This window comes from Caretta caretta, chromosome 2 (assembly GCF_965140235.1).
Source record: "Caretta caretta isolate rCarCar2 chromosome 2, rCarCar1.hap1, whole genome shotgun sequence".
NCBI lineage: Eukaryota > Metazoa > Chordata > Testudines > Cheloniidae > Caretta > Caretta caretta.
In genome coordinates, this window is record NC_134207.1 from 83,068,742 (window position 1) to 83,086,512 (window position 17,771).

The 17,771-nt window shown below is 40.2% G+C and overlaps 1 protein-coding gene across 10 annotated transcripts in view; it reads left to right on the top strand.

Moving 5' to 3' along the window:
* Positions 1–4,578: 4,578 nt before the first annotated feature.
* Positions 4,579–17,771, top strand: part of ESCO1 (establishment of sister chromatid cohesion N-acetyltransferase 1) — a 66,679-nt gene continuing 53,486 nt past the window's right edge. For 3 of the 10 annotated variants that reach the window (XM_048840443.2, XM_075125289.1, XM_075125290.1), the window contains exons 1-6: positions 4,579–4,892; positions 8,026–8,130; positions 8,335–10,415; positions 11,054–11,165; positions 14,325–14,391; positions 17,136–17,247. In XM_048840443.2, coding sequence (XP_048696400.1) covers positions 8,337–10,415; positions 11,054–11,165; positions 14,325–14,391; positions 17,136–17,247 — 2,370 coding nt within the window. In that variant the 5' untranslated portion in view covers positions 4,579–4,892; positions 8,026–8,130; positions 8,335–8,336. The remainder of the gene's footprint in view (positions 4,893–8,025; positions 8,131–8,334; positions 10,416–11,053; positions 11,166–14,324; positions 14,392–17,135; positions 17,248–17,771) is intronic. The other 7 variants (XR_012666996.1, XR_012666997.1, XM_075125286.1 and 4 more) reach the window with 5 other exon arrangements.

A 17,771-nucleotide genomic window follows, 5' to 3' on the forward strand; every position in this document is an offset into this window, starting at 1 on the left:
CTGTAGTTGTTTGAAATCAGTGTGACAACTCACATGTTTAAAGCTGAACATGTGTGTAAGCATGTGCAGGAATTAAACCTTAACCTAAATATATCGACATTGACACATTTCCTGAAGACCCTTCCATACCTTTATAAATACTGAACTTTTGTGCAGTCATTTCTTTTTCATTAGGATAATGAAATTGATTGGAGCAGACTAGTGCCAATCAGCTTTAACAACCTGATCTGTATCACTATCCTGAACCTTTCCCAAAGTAAAATGGCATGAGAATCGCTATAGTAGCACTGATGGATGATGTGGTTATGAATAGAAGCCTAATATCAGCACTTAACCTCACTGTAGCCTTCCATATAGTCAATTAAAAAGTACCACTGACCTGCGTAACACTTCCACAAGCTCCCCAGACACTGACCTCTGGTATCTGCCCTCCACTTATCAAAGCAGTATGAACTTTCAGGTTCTTATTTTATGCTTCGCTAAATTTAGATTGACACAGTGGTGAGACATTTTGGAGGTACAGGTTTGCCAGGAATCTGTTCTCTTTCTCCTTCATCAAGGACCTAAGCACAATTTATGGATTTATCACCTACAGATTAGATTGTGGTAAATCTATGTGGGGTTGATCGTAGGGCAACATGGAAATTCTTGATTGTATGCTTGCAACCTCTTAAACAAAACTATCCTCTCAAACATATCACACAAGTGAGCTGCAACTTCTACTCGTTTATAGTTTGTTTCTAGGATCAATGCAAATTTCTACTTTTAACATCTATAAGGCCTTTGCTAACTCAGAGACCATTCTCTGGTCTAGATAATACTTTGTCCTGCCATGAGTATAGGGGATTGGCCTACATGACCTCTGGAGGTCCCTTCCAGTCCTACAATTCTATGATTCATGACCCATCCTGTCTCAGTGAAGGACAACATAATGAGCTCAAGCCTAGCCATCTTAAGAACATAATGCAAAGCTCACTTCTGAGCCAAAGCAGTCCGACACTAACTGTATATGTAGAATTAATAAGAAACCAAAAATCGATAAACAAACAAAAATAGCAAAGCACAGAATCCAGCCCAGAATGTACAAACTTTACACCAAGCCAGGGCAAGAAGGGATTAATGATCTTTTCTGAAACAGTGACTTAAATTGGCCCTGCACCCCTAACACCAGCAACCAGGGTCAAGCCCAGAGAGATAGCCCTCCAGCTATAGCTAATAATCAGGAAGGAACAGGATATAAAAGAGGAGACCACTTATCCTTAGGGGGGGTTGGAGTTATGAAGCTGGTACTTCGCATGGGAGACTCAGTCACAGGGAGAGCTCCTTGAGGAAAGTAGAGATCTACATATGAATTATATTGTTTGTTAATTCTTCTGTTTTTTTGAGTGAAGAGGGGCTTCCCCCCTCCCCTTTTTGGCTCAGCTGTGGACAGTGGGCACTCTACCAATGTGACAGCTACCTGCATAGATTGATATGCAGGTAAAGTGACATATAACTCTTCATAGTATTGCTGGTCTAAATCACCACACTTCTCTGTGTTAACAAATTCCTGAACACCATGTATTCCTGAATACAAACCAGACCTGCAAACTGAACTGAAAAACTCTAGTATTTTTACAGATCTTCAGAATGCTGTTGCCTTACACACAAAGTTGCAAATTTGTTAATATTTTTTCCAATAAGTGTTTTATTCAAACTTTTGGATTTAATATATAACAGCAATGGTATATTCTGTAGCGATTCCCATTATATCGTAAAAGAAATTATTTTCTTACATTCACCCTGATGATGTTATCGTCTCCGCATACTTCATGTTAACAATAAAATGAAGGGAAAATATATCTGTGAATTTACATTCTTAACATGAAGTATGCAGAGATGCTTCTAATATTTTCCAGGAGGTTTACAAGCTCCCAAATGATTACAGTATCCTGCTTTTGGAAGCTATCTTCTAGGTTATTGTAACACAGAAGCAGAGCACATGTTGGTACATGTACTTTAGTTGTAAAGTCACATTGGATTATGGTGAGTTAAAGGAGAACCTCTATAGGATAGAATCTCTATACCTTCGTCCGATGAAGTGAGCTGTAGCTCATGAAAGCTTATGCTCAAGTAAATTGGTTAGTCTCTAAGGTTCCATAAGTACTCCTTTTCTTTTTGCGAATACAGACAAACACGGCTGTTACTCTGAAACCTCTATAGGGAGTTATAAATAACATTTCCTGCTATCAGCTATTTTAAAAAACTGCAGCTACTGAAAATATCCATCAGTCCAGGACAAACTGTGCTTCACTGAAGTGTACATGGAAAGAGGATCTTACAAAATAAGGTAGAATCTTCATTTCAATGTCACTAAAATGACAAATTAGGATTTACAAAGAGTAAAACACCACTATACTGCTAACTCTATTCAGCAATTTTCTTCCCAAACAGTATACTGTACAAATGTGATAGTTGAGGAATATAGATAAACTATAGAATATCCTGAGTTTGAAATATTATAGAAAGCCATTTGTTAGAGGGGTTAAACACGTTAATAAAAATATACTCAAAATGCCCATTTAAAAATATTACTAATAAACTCACAGATTTATATGGAAATTCTTAGAAATTCCATTCTATACCCAGAGAATAAGTGCTGAAAGTCTGGGAAAGATACATGAAATCACTAGTTTAGTCTCCATTACAGTGTCCAAAACAAGATACTTCAACAGAAGGTGGCAGAAAGTCTGAAATGAACAACTTCTATCATAGCCTGCCCTTAAGAGAAGATATAGGTTGGCACAAGTCCTGGAACATGAGGTTTTATCTCTCTTCTAACTTTTTAATTTCCTTCTAATGCAGGTTGTAGATGTTCTCATTATATATTTATACAGATAATCTTTATTTTATCCTAGGAAGCTCTTGACCTCAGTGATATCACATTTATGAACTCCAGATGTTAATCATGTGCTGTATGTATATTTAAGAAAAAGTTTCCTTTGATTCATTTTCTTCTTATTACTTTGCTGATAGAAAATTTGCTGAATGGCAATGACAAACTGGAATAGTAATTTGGGAATAATTTACATGTCATATATAGTACATATAATTGAAATGAATATCATTTAATTGTGTGTATGTTGTCCCTTTTCCTCCCTACCCACCTTTTTTGACTGTCTTTAGATTATGAACTCCTTGGGGCAAGACTTGTACCATCTCTTCTGTTTGGAAAGTACTTTATTACGAGAAATAAATGTAAACAAAATGTTACTGTTGCCTAATTGTTGAGTCTTATAGAGATGGAAGAAAAGGAGAAATAGGTGGAAGAAAGTAACACACTAAGGAGAATGGCAGGCAAGCGGAGGGGAGACACAGTGCATATGTAATATATTAGGGGGAAGATGAATGTGAGGCTCTCAGTGATAGACTGCAGATGGCATGTTTGAGGCAGGCTGCCCATGTGATAAGAACTGGAGAACACCCAGCACAGAAAGCACAGGAGGAAGAGGACTAGAATTGCCAACCCTTCAGGACCAGCCTGGAGTTTCCAGGAATTAAAGATTAATCTTTAATTAAAGATTATGTCATGTGATCAGGGCCGTCCTTACCCATACGGAAATTAAGCAGTTGCATAGGGCACCAGGAAATTCGGGACACCAAATTTCCTGGTGCCCTGCAGAGCTGCGTACTACTCCAGCCCCTGCCCCTGCTCCACGCACCCTGCCTCTTTCCGCTACTGCTCACCTCAGCCCCGCCCCCACTCCACCCCTTCCCCAAAGCCCCCATCCTGCTCTGCCCCTGCCCCGCCTCTTCCCACCCCAAGGACTGCTGCAGGGCTGGGCCTGCACTCACCAGCGGTGGGAAGTGCAGCAAACTGGCCGCAGCCGTGCCTCCGGTGACTGCTGGGGGGCAGTTCCCCCAGGCCTCCCAAGGCAGCCCTGCCCCCCTCCCCACAGAGGCCTGGGGCCCCACCAACCCCCTGTGTGTGGGGGGGCTGCATAGGGCCCCAGAATAGTTAGGGGTGGCCCTACATGTGACGAAATCTCCAGGAATATATCCAACCAAAATTGGCAAGAGGACAGCAAAAAAGGGCGCCAGGGACCGAGGTTAGGCTAGAAAGACTCTTCCAAAAGAAGTGTAAAGTGGACAGGACTGGAAGTCCCAGAGCTACAAGTGGGTGCCATTGACTGGAAGGCATGGCCACGAATCGTGGGGGAGGCTTCTGCCAGTGTAAAGGGGAAAAGGAGTTGCGAAGTGAATTAGTATTGCTGCCTTTTAACATCCTTGGATGTGTCCGTTTCTGGTATGAGAAGGGCAGCTGGCACTAGGGTGACCAGACAGCAAGTGTGAAAAATCGGGACAAGGGGTGGGAGTAATAGCTGCCTCTGTCAGACAAAACCCTCCCTCAGACAGCCCCAAAGCAGACAGGGAACGGGGTCGGTCCCCGTTCCGGCCGCCAGGGGCCGCTCTGACTACACCCAGCCCTCCCTTCCCGCCTTCCAGTTCCGGAGCCGTTTCGTTAGCAGTAGTAGGACTCGCATCTAACAGCCACCGACGGAAGTTACGTTGTACCGGGAAGCGGTTTCCGGATTCGGGATCAGAGAGAAACAACAACAAGCGTCGCAGACTGGGAACCGTCATAAATCGGGGCGGGGCAGTGGCAGCGTTGTCTCGGTGCCCGGATGTGAAGAGATTCCATCCACTTGCTTCTGCTCTCCAGAGAGGCTGCAGGCTTCTGGGTGATATGGGAAAGGTGCGCGAGCGACAGTGACCTCGCGCCACTCGCCCAGCCTGCGCGAGCTTCTCTGTCCCCGTCCCCCCTCGAGCTCGCGCCCCCTGCCCCCGCTCCCCAGAACAGCCGGGAGAGAGCGGCTCGTGCCGCGAGCGCGCACCGGAGGAGACTCGCTGAGGTAAGTGACCGCGGGGCGCCAGCCCGGCCTCCCCGCCAGAGGCTGGGCGGCCGCGGTCCCTTCCTTCGTGATCGCGCCACTTCCCCCAGCGCCTACGTCCCGGCTGCTGCTGCCTCCTCTGGTTCCCAGGCGCAGTGACTGTGGTGGGGGAAGGAAGATGCCCCTGGAGCGTGACCCCCTCGGCCCCAAACGGCCGCTCCCCCGCGGCGCGTCTGCGGAGTATGAGGAGACGCCCCGGCTGTTACTGGGAGTCGCTGAGGCTCGGGGCCCTGGACCGGGCTTTGCGCCCTCCGCCGTGGGGTGTCCCCCTGGGGGCGGGGTGCAAAGTCTGTAGGCCGCGAATGATTTCCGTGTCAGCGGCGGGTGACTCCAGTCCCTTGTCCCGTAGCTTGGGCCCCGACCCCGCTGAATCCGACCCACAGCCGGCAGCCAGCTGTGAGGGAGGCGGGTGTTTTCCCTCACTGTCCTGAGCCAGGACCGTTGATCAACCTATAGCTGTCAGCCCTTATCCACTCTCCCGCTTCCTCCAACGTCTGCAAGGTCTCAGACTGCCAACTCCTCGGGGCAGAGACTGGGCCCTGTCTGCATGTCCAGAAAGCTCCTCGTGCTGCTCCACTGAAATCAGACCGAAGGGAGGAGTTAAACCGCAGCAGCTGTGTGTGGAGGAGGGTGGCACTTGAATTGGATGCTCTTTGTCTCCACTGCTAAATCTCTCCTCCATGTAACTCATCTGGGGAACAGAAGTGGCAGTGGACTTCTCTCTGCTCTATGTATTGCTGGGAAAAAAATCAAGACCACTATGACTAGCCTTTAAAAATGCCACAGACAGTGCAAAGGGCATACTGCTTACCTTATGCAGATCAACATTTGAACACCTTGCGATGGTGTAACAGGCCTGTAGGTTACATTTATTAGCAAACAAAATAGTTTTTTACAAGCTAATGCAAGGATCTATACATAAGCTTGTGTGGTATGGCACTTAATAGTCAAATTTCTTACTAGCAGGAATCATAGCTTCCCTACTGGTTAGTGTAAGGAAAGATGAAAGTCTTGGAGGTAAATCTTGTCCACATAGCTGCTTCTGTCATCTGTGTCATCAGAAACTACTTGATTTTTTTTTTTTAATTATGGAGTTAATTGGGAGAAGTGTTAACAATCTTATAAATAATTATATTCACAATCTGGATTCTAAATTCTGTTCCAGAGGTTGGGGACCCAATCCTGCAACTTGTGTGTGGATGCAGATTCCATCAAAGTCAGTGGGCAATATAGAGCCAACGAATTGCTGGATTAAAGTAGAGAAGCTAGAATTTGCTTAAATAGAGATCAGTTGGTTAGCCTGACAGACTGACTTTTTAATAAATCATTTTTAAACTTGATAGAGTGGGAAGCTTGTTTTCACAGTCTGAAAAATTCTAACTTAATTAGAAAACGTAAATTGGGACCTGACACAAACTTTTATATTTTCTAATAAACTGGAAGATATGCTTTAGCCAAACAAACAGTTATTTGTCTCAATAAATGAAGGAAATTCCAATGGCCTATATTATATGGAAGGTAAAACTAGATGATCTAATGTTCCTTTCTGGCCTTAACTTGTTTTAGTTTTATAGATCTTTGAGGTTGCAGTGACAGTTTTGTCATGGGGCTATAGAAATACTTTGCTGTCAGCTTGTTGATGCAAAAAAAACTTGAACTGTTATAGCAGTCTGATATTGGAAACCAATGGTAGTTGAATATTTATTTAAAATTTAAAAATTTTAAGTTGACTGAAGACCTAAAAGTATCTTTCAGTGCCCAGAATTGTTACCCAGAACAATACTGTAAAATTATCTGAGATTGTTCTGCCTTAACTAACTGAAAAAACACTTTTTCCTGAGTGATCGTTACTTAAGTGGATGTAGAAAAAAATATATCTTTGCATAATAAGACTGTGCCTAAAGAGTAACAGAAGCCTACTTGTTGGAGAACTTAAACATACTAGTCAGATGTAGATTTGAAAATCAATGGTGAGAGGCTGTACTAACATGGCTCAGGAGCAACTTCCTGGTGAGAGGCCCCATTACTGCTAGTTCTAGGTTTTCTGTCCAGGTGTTGTCCCTGTCATCTTCTCAGAAGCTCCATGTTTCATATTGGGCTTGGGTTAGTAAGTGTCTCAGGTTGGACCTTAACCTCTCTTCCCCTGGAGGAGGGTTTTGGTATCCACTTTTCTTCCATGGTTTTCTGGTTGGTACTTATAGCTTTCCTGAGCAGCATGAGTAGTAACAATTCTTGACAACTTGGGGACTCTTAATAGCAGCAGTGGAACTAACCAGAATTTTGTTAATTTGTCTACTATTGTTGACAATGCTATGAGGTGCAGGAAAAGCAGCAGACCCCTTTGTTTGAAGGCTGTGATAGAATATTTCCTTCCAGTTTGCCTTCTGTTTGCTTTTGGAAGAATGCATAAGGGCTAGAAACTTTTTCTTAAATAACCATATAGGTTCTTAAACAACTACATTCATTTTTGCACCATTGGAAATACAAGAGAAAGTGTTAAATAGGAAAATGGCAAAAAAATATTAAAAGCTTGAAAATATAAGATGTATTCTTTGGTGGCTGTTAGAGTAACTAGAAAAATAAAGGGACTGTTTTCAGCTTCTAATATAAAAGTACTGTTCATCACTGTCTTTTTGTTAGAGGGCTTGTCTGATGCTATAACATTTCGGAGGTTGGGAGTACAAAGAAGTGCATCATTTGCCTCTGGGAGCGATACATATGAGAGCATATAGTGTTGCTTAACAGTGGCATCTGACTATGGTACTAATGGGGCTCCAAAAAGGGCCCTGTCCAGTCCTCTGCTCCTTAGGGCTTTGGCTAATGTAATGCAGAGCTACAACTGTAACTGAAGGGTCCTGATATAAAATTCTGTCATAAAGACAGAATAGGGAGGGTTGCATAAAGTTCACGTCACTTTTGCCTGAGACTCTCATACTTTAAAGCTAAGTATTATTATTTGAAAGAATGAAAAAAATGTAATATAGGTGGTCAGGAGCTGTATGCCTGAATTCAGAGTTTGAGAAATAGAAGGTAAAAATTAACAGAATAAACATACTGGATCTAAATATCTCCATAAATGTTTTATTCTTTATAGGTGATATGTAAAGCCTTGTCTACAACCAAATTTATAAGGAATGCTTTTGGCACAGCTTGATAAGTTACTTTTTCTGAAACATCGATCGCTTCTTATAAAATACCTGTAAGTAAAATACATGTAGTATACTAAACTTAAAATGGCTTAACAGATTTTGCTTTCTGATCGTGACTAGTACACACTGATAGTAAATAGACAAAATTAATAATCCAGTATGTCTCCTTTTATATAATATGACTAATAATGTACATTAACAATAGAAGTAGCTGAAAAAGTTTGTAGAAATTTGGTTCAATTATTGTTTTGCAGAAATGGCAGCCCAAAAAAGGAAGCCTGCAATAGCAGAACCTTCTGCTAAACGTCGGAAGCTAGATAAGAACAGCAAATCATCAACAAAGAAAGAAAGAGAGGTGTCAGCCACAAAACATGTCTTAAATAAATCCAAACCAAATAAAAGTGCAATGCAGAAGAAAGCAGTGCTTAAAAACTCGGTCAAACCTAACAGGTCAGTGATAAATAAAGCCATCAATAATTGTGCTAGGCGGTCCTCCCATTCTAAACTAGTGCAGAAACATTCCAAGCAGAGTGAACTTCAGTTAAAGAAAAGATCTAGTAAAACAGTATCTATGAAAAAATCATCCCTAAAATCATTAAGTAGGGTACCTACTACAAAAACACCCTCCAGATCTTCAAAAATAAACCATACTAATTTCTTGAAATCAGCAAAGACTTCCTCCAAAAGAGGTCCTGAAGGGAAGGACAGATGTGCTTTACAAACCAAAGTTTCAGTTGAAAGCAAGAGACAACAGCAATTAAAGTCAACTTCAGATATTAAAAAGAATTCATCGAAACCTCAAAGTATTAGGCAGTCTGTAAAAACTTTAAATGAAACTACACTTAGGAACATACATGTGGATAGGAAATCTGTTAATGGAAATTCTACAGAAAGTAATTCTTCTACAAGTACTAAAGTTGTAAAAATTACTTATAAAAATTTAGGGATACAAGTTCAGAGTCCTAAAAAGAATCTTGCAAAAAAGTCAACTTCTCAAGATGCTGAACAGCAATTGATTAAATCTTTCAGTGACAACAAACGTGAACCTGAATTAGGAACGCGCATGATGACAAGATCATCAGGCACAAACAATAAAATAACTGTCAAAGACACACAACAGCAGCCAAAAGCCACAAAAAATAAGGAAGTGTGCCAGAAAAAGTCAGCACAAGACATTCCTAAGCCAAGACACATCATTATCCCAGATGAGCAACTAACCAGGCGATCACGTAGATTGCAGCAGTTATCAGATACGTCAGCAAGATCCCTTTGTAATAGTGAAATTAAAGGAGGAAAGGCTTCAGAAGTGCAACAGGGCACTCAGACAAAAGGATGTATTCAGGGTACTAGAGTTGAAACAGTCAAACCTCTTAAACAGAAAACTGAACAGAAAAATAAGAAAACAAAATCAAATTTTATAAGTGGAGATGAAGAAATAACTGTAGGAATAACCAGCTCTCTGCCAGAGAAAAAATGTAAAATGGATCATAAAACTAATGATTCTAACAGTTCTCAACATAGCCTGCAAGGCTCAAGATTATTTCTTGATCGTAAAAAAGTAGAAATGGTAAGTCCTCTTCAACCAACTTCTGTGACAATAAATAAGGAAAAACAACCAGTGCATCAGAATGTGAAAAGCAGTGGAAAAGCAAAGAGAGTTTCACAGCCACCTGTAAATGAAATAGATCTAGCCAATCAGCCGGAGAATGTTGTGAAGTCCAAACGGGTAAGCATTCTTGAACTCTGTGAGGAAATTGCAGGTGAAATTGAGTCAGATACAGTAGAGGTGAAAAGAGATTCTCCCAACACTGAATATAAAAAAGGAGAAGAGAAACATGCAGACACACAGCTGTCACAGACTGTAATGTTTACTCAGAAGGAATCAAATGAGAGCACTCAGTGCAAGCGTTTTTTCCCCAGCAAAAAAGGAATACCTGTCAAATGTGTTCTGAATGGCAGAAATACTCCTTCAAACAAAAACTCTAAGTGGACCAAAATTAAACTAACGAAAGCTAATAATATACATCAAAATAAATTAAACTCTGCAAGTGTTCCAAAGCTGGATTTGTTAGAAACGAAAACTAAAGTTCCAGAGTCAAGTCAAGCAATGGGTGCAGAAATACAGCTTTCAAAGGCCCAAGATAAATTGTCTGTGTCAAAGCCATGTGAGACTAAAAGTGCAACTCATATACAGGAGAAATTGGGAGCAGTTTCTTCTGAAACGGTCAGAGCTAAAGATGTGACACCAGAAACAAAGCAATCAACAAAAAAAGTTGCTGAAAATGGTTTGTTGGATAATCGGACAAAACATGTTCCTGAGCCAAGGCTAGATGAGGTAATTCTTTTTATTTATGGAATGTGGTGGGAGGATACTTTTCTAAATTTGTTCTAGTACCTGACGGTGCTATCTGTGCTCGTGTAACTAGCTTTGTCAGTAACATTTTGTGCAACTAAAACATTTCAGTATAGGAACCTTAATCTGCTTTTGAGTTGACTTGTGCTTCTCCTATTAAAACAAATCTATTTAAAAAATAAAATTCTCCTCCAATAACTCAAGTGCATAGCACAACAAATCAAAATGTCATGGTTGATTAATTAAAATACCATAACTATCTTGTGTTGAAAGTGTACATTAAGGGAAATGGGAGAACAAAATACTACTTATGATCAGGTTTGTTTAAATGTAATGTTCTAAGAACATAGGAGTACATGTAATAACCGTATTCTTTCCAAATAAGCATCCATATGCACTGAATATGTAATGTAGCAAAATTTTGCTGCGTCAGATAGTGCCACAGATATATACATGGGGTTGCTTATCCGTTCACTAAGCAAAGTCTTAAAGAGAACTGGAAAAAGTGCTAAACTGATCTTGTAGGAACTCAATAATGATAACGAAATGGGGACAGAACTTGGAGAGAGAGATGGAGCTGTTTGACTTTGATCTATCATCTGTTCTGTTGTGTTGTTCAGAGTTTTAACTTGCATTTGGATACAAGTCCAGAAAGCACTCCAGTGAAAAGTACTACAGCAGCACCACCACCACCTAAGCAAGCCAAAAAGGAGATAGAGAGTGAATCTCAAGGTAAAAAATCTAAACTGTAAATTCTGTGCACTCTGAGAGGTCTGTTAAGGGTGGGGATGAAGGAATCCTCTTCTTCCTTTTCAATTGGGAAGGTTACAAAATTTATTGGTGTCAGCAGCGCATGAAAACTTACCTGGTAGTCCTAGAACTAAACCTAATCAAGGTGAAAAATGTGGTATCTGGCAACCATGCCCTCCAGAGCCACATCCCCAGTAATGTAAAAGAATAAAAGTTATGTACTCGGTTTAAATGTAATACACCCACAGCACTTGTTGATACCTAATGTTTTTGGCTATATTACATTATTACTGGTGGAATTAATCAAATATATTAGAATAGTATTTGGCCAGTTACAAGAACCAGTTGAATACCGAAAAATATTAATCAGATATAATATATGATTGTCAGTAGAATCAGATGTTAATTGAGTACTAGTCTACCAGCTTGACTTATTTCATCCTTTTTGCTTTTTGTTTTTACCACCTTTTCCTTCCTGTCTTCACTCAACTTTGTCCAGTAACTGATCATGGCTTGTGAGTTATTATTGGTGTCTGTTTTCTCTTGTGGCGTGCCCCCTCCCCCCCCCCGTCCCACCCAAATATTCTCTACTTTCTTCTCCGTCCACAAACTCTCTCAACACTATTCTCCTTATTTATCTCATCACCCATTCTTTCTCTCCCACCTTCCTACATCTACACACAGGACCTGGAATTTTTACCAGGTACCTAATAGTAAGGAGACTTATTCATCTGATTGTGGAATGATACAAAAAGTGGGGCAATGCTCAGGTGAAAAGCCTTGCTCCCCTGCAGCAGCTGATAAAAGGAAGTATGCTTGAATTTCTTCTAGGATGTTGATCCCTGGACTCTATTCAATGGTTCCGTCTTTCCTGTCAGCTTCTGGCTGGTAGATGTCTGATAAACTTGAAACTCTGCCTTCTCTGGCTGCTGGAAGAGGAGCTGCATACTCTGTGTTCTCCTTTTGTATCAGAGTCTTCTGGCTGCTAAAAGGGTGAGGGTTCTCATTAGTGTACACCCTCCCTTCCTCTGGACTGATGTGCTGAGGGGAGGGACTGTCTGCTATTCAACCCCATGCTCAGCTTTTTGGCTGATGCAAGGGGGTGTTTATGCTGCTCTGCCCTTCCTCACGAGTCCATATTTAGACTCCCCTTCCTTAGTGCCTGTCTCCCTCATAGCTTTCCCACGTTGTAGTAGAATGAAACTGACCTGACTTCTTCATTTTGCTTCCATTTTCTGGGATCTGAAAAATGGCAATGACAACTTTCTGCCAAAAGTAGTGGTGTGAAAGGTGGTTATCTGGCAACGTTTAAAAAAAATAATAAATAACCAGACAGCTCAGAGCAGGCGACCCTCTTCAACGTGGGAGGGCAGCCTAACTAGAAGGAAAACTGTCTTGAAACCTCTGTTCATGGATTAAATGAAGCTTTGTGTTGGGCAATGGCAACACGATTGCCATCTGTTCGCAGTCCACCAAGTCTGTGGCAACAACGTGGGAAGAGAATGGGCATGCACTGAGTTAAACTAGGGAAAGGCCCTCTCTCTGTGTGTATCGGTTGGCATCCCTGACGTACACTGCAAAGTGACTACATGGATGCAGGCAGTTTCTGCAGATAATGGATGCTTGCACAGTGACTCTTCTCCAGATGAGGAGAACAAGAAGACAAAGAAAACAATACTTTGGTCAGTCTTTCCTCTGCCGCCTCTTGTGGAAGAGCTGAGCAGCAGCAAAGGTGTGGCATTGTCCTTCTGCCCTATTAAGAAACCAATGCAGTGCATCTTCCTATTAGTTTGATCTTGGAACCATCTTCAAAAACATTAGGGTTAGAAACTTTCTAAATTTGTGTGGATTTTCTAGCGGTTGATGGCACTTGCCCAGGAAAGCTTCCTTTTCACTCTGGGCTAGTGAGTGTTTTCCAGTCTGGAGCATGGAGTTGAGTAAACTTTGGATGATCCATCTGACTAGAAATATTAATTGAATTGGCAACTTGTACAGATCTCCTTACTACTTTCTTCTTGACAAATTAAACAATGATTCTTCTGTTTTCTCACATTTGCTTTTTTTTTTTTTTCTGGGTTCCCTTACTCTCAAAGACATTTATCCATGTCTTTTGTTTACCACCACCTTATTTCTAACAGTATACATCTCTTCTCTCTTTCACCCTCTTCATTTATTTGTATGCATCCCATCTCAAAAAAGAACTAGAGTTCCTCCTTTTTATCTCCCCCTTCTGCACCAAATTCCCACAAACTTGTAACCATTCATCTGTCTGAAGAGAGCTGACCGCACCTCTCTCAGAAACCTGTCAGCACTGTTCCAGTTGTCAAGCCTTGGTCAGTGTAATGTGAACCTTCGCTTCTTGAACCATGAGAGGCGAGGGGGGAAAAGAACCAAACTCTGTCCTAAACTAATAAATATCCTTACTAGATCACTGCTACATCTCTTACTCCTCTCTGATGGCATGCCATGCTCTTGCCTTCTATCCATCTCGTTGTGATGGTGCCTGGCCTTGTGGTGCCCTATGCAATGTTTCATCAGCAGGACTCACTGTTTACTAAAAGATGACACTTGTGCAATTCTTCATTTCAATGCAGCTCCAGCTTTTTGAAGTGCCACATGCAGTAGGAGCCTTTACTGTTGCTGGGAGTTTAAAAAAAAAAAAAAAAAGTCCGTTCCCCACCCCTTTTGCCCCCCAATTGCATTTCCTAACTGTGTCTCTTTCCCCTACCCTACTACTGAGCAAGTCAGGGATCGTATTTATGGCTCTGCTGCTGTACACAGCAGTACCCAATTGATGTCAGCTTGAGCAGGTTGAGCAGCAGAATTAATCTGATTTTTAGTTTCCTTCTTGGCTATTGAGAGAGAACCATGTTCAGCAACAGTGGATATGTATAATTTTTAATGTAAGGTAAGTTTAAAAAATTTGGTGTGGAGAAATATCAGAATCCTGCACTAAATTTGCACCACTTCATTACAGGGTTTTTTTTTTCTGTACAGATAAAGTACAGCTTGCATAACATGGTCTTCAATATCTCTTTTTGCTGTAGTGAAGTTAACCTGTTTTGCCATTTGTTTAGCTAAGTTTGCTTTTTCTATTAAGAGAAATTTTATAATGAAATGACCATCCTTGATTAACTGCAGGTTCGGCTCCCAAGCAGTTGGTGCGCACTTTATTCACAAATCAGACATCTGAGACTAGTGAGAAGAGGTATAGTACCTTTTTATTCTTTAATATACTTATGGAATGACAGTAGCCCCTCCTTAGGTAAAGTTGCCATTATAAGACCAATTTTTTTTGTCCCTCTTTTCCATTGCCATCCTAAACTTCCATGTAAAAACAAAAATTGGTGTCTCATCCTTTCTATAAGAGACCAACTTCTGTGTTATCCAGTTTACCAAACAAGGTTGTCAGTGGAAAAAGCACTAACTTCAGCTTTTGGTAAAAATAAATTATCATACAGCCTGGCTGCAATGTGAGTCGCACCTTTTTCTGAAAAAGTGGTAATTAGCAGAGCTAAAAAATACTTAACATTTTGCTTTGCTTTTTGCCCGATCCTAACCTGAGACTCGAAAATAGATGATGACTAAAATGAAGTTTATTATTCAGAGGAGGATGAGGAGGAAGGTTCCTGTAATCTTTCAGTTACAAAAATTTTGTAATAGTACACATTTTTTAATGGAAATGTTTAGGTTTTTTTTGCCCCCCCCCCCCCCCCCCAAATCCCCCCACGCTGAGCTTTGTGCCCCAATCTACCTTAAATCTAGCTGCACAGTGGGGCCCTGAGAAAATCAGAAATTCAGGCTGCCTTATCCATAACTTTTTTTTCCTCATTTGTAACAACACAAAGTAGAATGCTTCACTTTTAATGACATAGCGGCTGTGCCAATTCTGGCCATTCTGTCATACACTCTCTCCTGATTGCCATTCGACACTCTTAATGCGGTCTGATTAGACAAATAACACATTGAAAACAATGTACAGAGATGCTTAACAGGTCAAAGTAATGGACACTATTATTCCACATCCTAATCAGTGATCTTAGTGTCATTAGACATAAAGTATCATGTTCACAATGAAGACATGAAACCAATTATAAAGCACTGCTCTGTAGTTCAAATTTTCAGTCTTCACCTACAAGCTGGACAAATACAGTGGCTTTTCAAAATTAACCCAGAGGTTGAGGACTTCTTAACCTTTAGAAAATTTTCTTGATCCAAAAATAACACCACTGTCAAAAAAGCCATAAAAAGAACAAAGAAGTGAGGTTGGGACTGATAAGTGGGCAGATATAAGTTTAAATATCTTAACTGAATACTTCTAAATGTTTGAGTTCCTTGCAAATTTAATCTTGAACTTTTTTTGCTTTAGTTTCGAGAGTTTTATAAAGATTGTTGCTCTTAGTTGCTGATGTGAGTGTGGTCTTATATTCAATTTCACCTAAGCTAAGTTTTCTGTCTGGAAATAGAGGATGTTCATATTGTTGCAAGCTTGAAAAAAGACTTCTTGGCTAATAAATCTGTGCTCCCTTTGCTATTTTAGATACTTTTGTTTACATAAGTGCTTTCTTAACATATGTCCCAGATACTGTTCCTATAATCCTATTAGAGACATGATTGACATAAAAATGTCACGTGGTATAATTTCACTTTAGGCCCAAGAAGAAAAGATGTAGTAGGAAAGATCACTCTTTAAACATAATTATTTCCAGTAATTAACGTGTCAGAAGAAATGGTGAATCAAGTGAAAGACATGAATTGATGTCTTAAGTCTGGCATGCCAACACTTTAGATACAACTTGTAGAGCAAAAATTTCAATGTATGTAAAAGCTTATAATTCATCTACTGCAATAGACTGTGGCAACTATTAGCATCATCTTAATAAGAATATGTTGCTCTGTCTGATCTCTGCTTTGCAAAAAAGTTAGGATTAGTAATTGCCAAATAGAGGTGCTTGTGGTGGTGTTAAAATAAATTTTATTTTTATTGTGCGAGAGTTTTTAATGTCCTCTAGGAGCCTCTCATTCTAAATTCTACTGCTATCTCCTTTTGGAAAAAGTTCCCTAGAGCTCTGTGGGGAAGTGTTAGTTGGTAACACTTCTATTTCCTGTTGGCTGTATTGTTTGAGGGAAAGTGGAAGCAGGAAGAACTTTGATCTGCCTCTGAGGTTGGCAGTACCAAGTTGGCTTCTCTTCTCCATGCAGTGGGAAAGTACCTTTTAAAAACATTTTGAGAGAAGTAGAGCCACAGGATGTGTATACATAGCCTGTGCACAGGTCCTTTTCAAAGGTGTGGGGGAAGGAATTCTCTTCCTTAAGGGACTGGAATGGTGTGGTCTAGACAGACACTGTTCTGCTCCTCTCCTGGTGATATTGGGCCACTGCTAACTCTGACCATAATTTGTTTGTAAAGTGAAAGTCAGAGGGAAGATTACAGTAACTGCCTTCATTATTTATTTTTAAGAAAAGAATCTGACATGCCTCCAACTCTATGTATACAAGACACACAGTAGCATCATTTAAAAATCATGTATCTACGTTGCCAGAAGTCAATGAAAATACTGAGGAATCGTAGCTGAGCAAACAAGAAAATGATCTTGAGAGAGATGTAAATAAACCACTGTGTCTATACTAGTTGAATGGTTATGTTATGTGATAAGTAAATTGCCCAGTCATTCATCATTATTTCTTCCCACTAGCTATATAGTTTATAATTTATGATAATCACAAATGATGCACTTTTTTGTTCATCTTGGCTATAGTTTTGAATGTATCAAAATTGTAAACTAAAACACATATGCTTTTAGTTCTTACTTTGGGATTTAAATTTATTTAAAATGGATTTACATTTATAGATGCATTTTTGAAAATACCTAGTCAGAAGGGCCTTATTAAATTGTATAAACTGAGCAGGATTTGTCAGCCTCTTCTGACAGGAAATATGTTTGTTTAAAGGGTCCCTTTGCCAAACCATTCATTAGCACCAAGGTGCAGTAGCTTCCTGTCATCAGAGCAGCATATTCAAAAACTAAGAGAAGCAGGAAAAGATGACAAACAGCTGATCATAGTAAGTACTTTCCTTTTAATGTTGTCAAATTTGTGTTTCCTAACACTGTATCTTGAAATGTTAACACAACCTTTACTATAAATATTTTTGAATGAGCTGTCCCACCTCTTAAATGTTATGAACTTGTCTTAAATGTAGTTATCCTTACATAGTGTTATTTCTGTAACTTTTTGTAATCACTAATCATTTCACACTTTCATTGAATTGTTGGCATTGAAAAGTGGTGCTGGACTGATTATTCTGTAATCCATGTTGTTTAAACTGAGTCTTCCAAAATTCGTGGTGTGTGGGGTTTTTTTATTTTTTTTTTAAATAGGCAGTATTTGCTTTCTCAAATACAAAGGAGGAGCTTTATTTATGAAGGAAAGTGGGAAAAGAAGAGAAATAAATTTGTCTTTGCATATAAACTAGTCCTTAGTTTATGCAAATTATAGAATCTCACTAGTGGGGATAAGCGAGTATATCTGGCAGATTTTTCTGTGTGAGGTTACATATGAATGCATTATACTTATGTAATGATATAT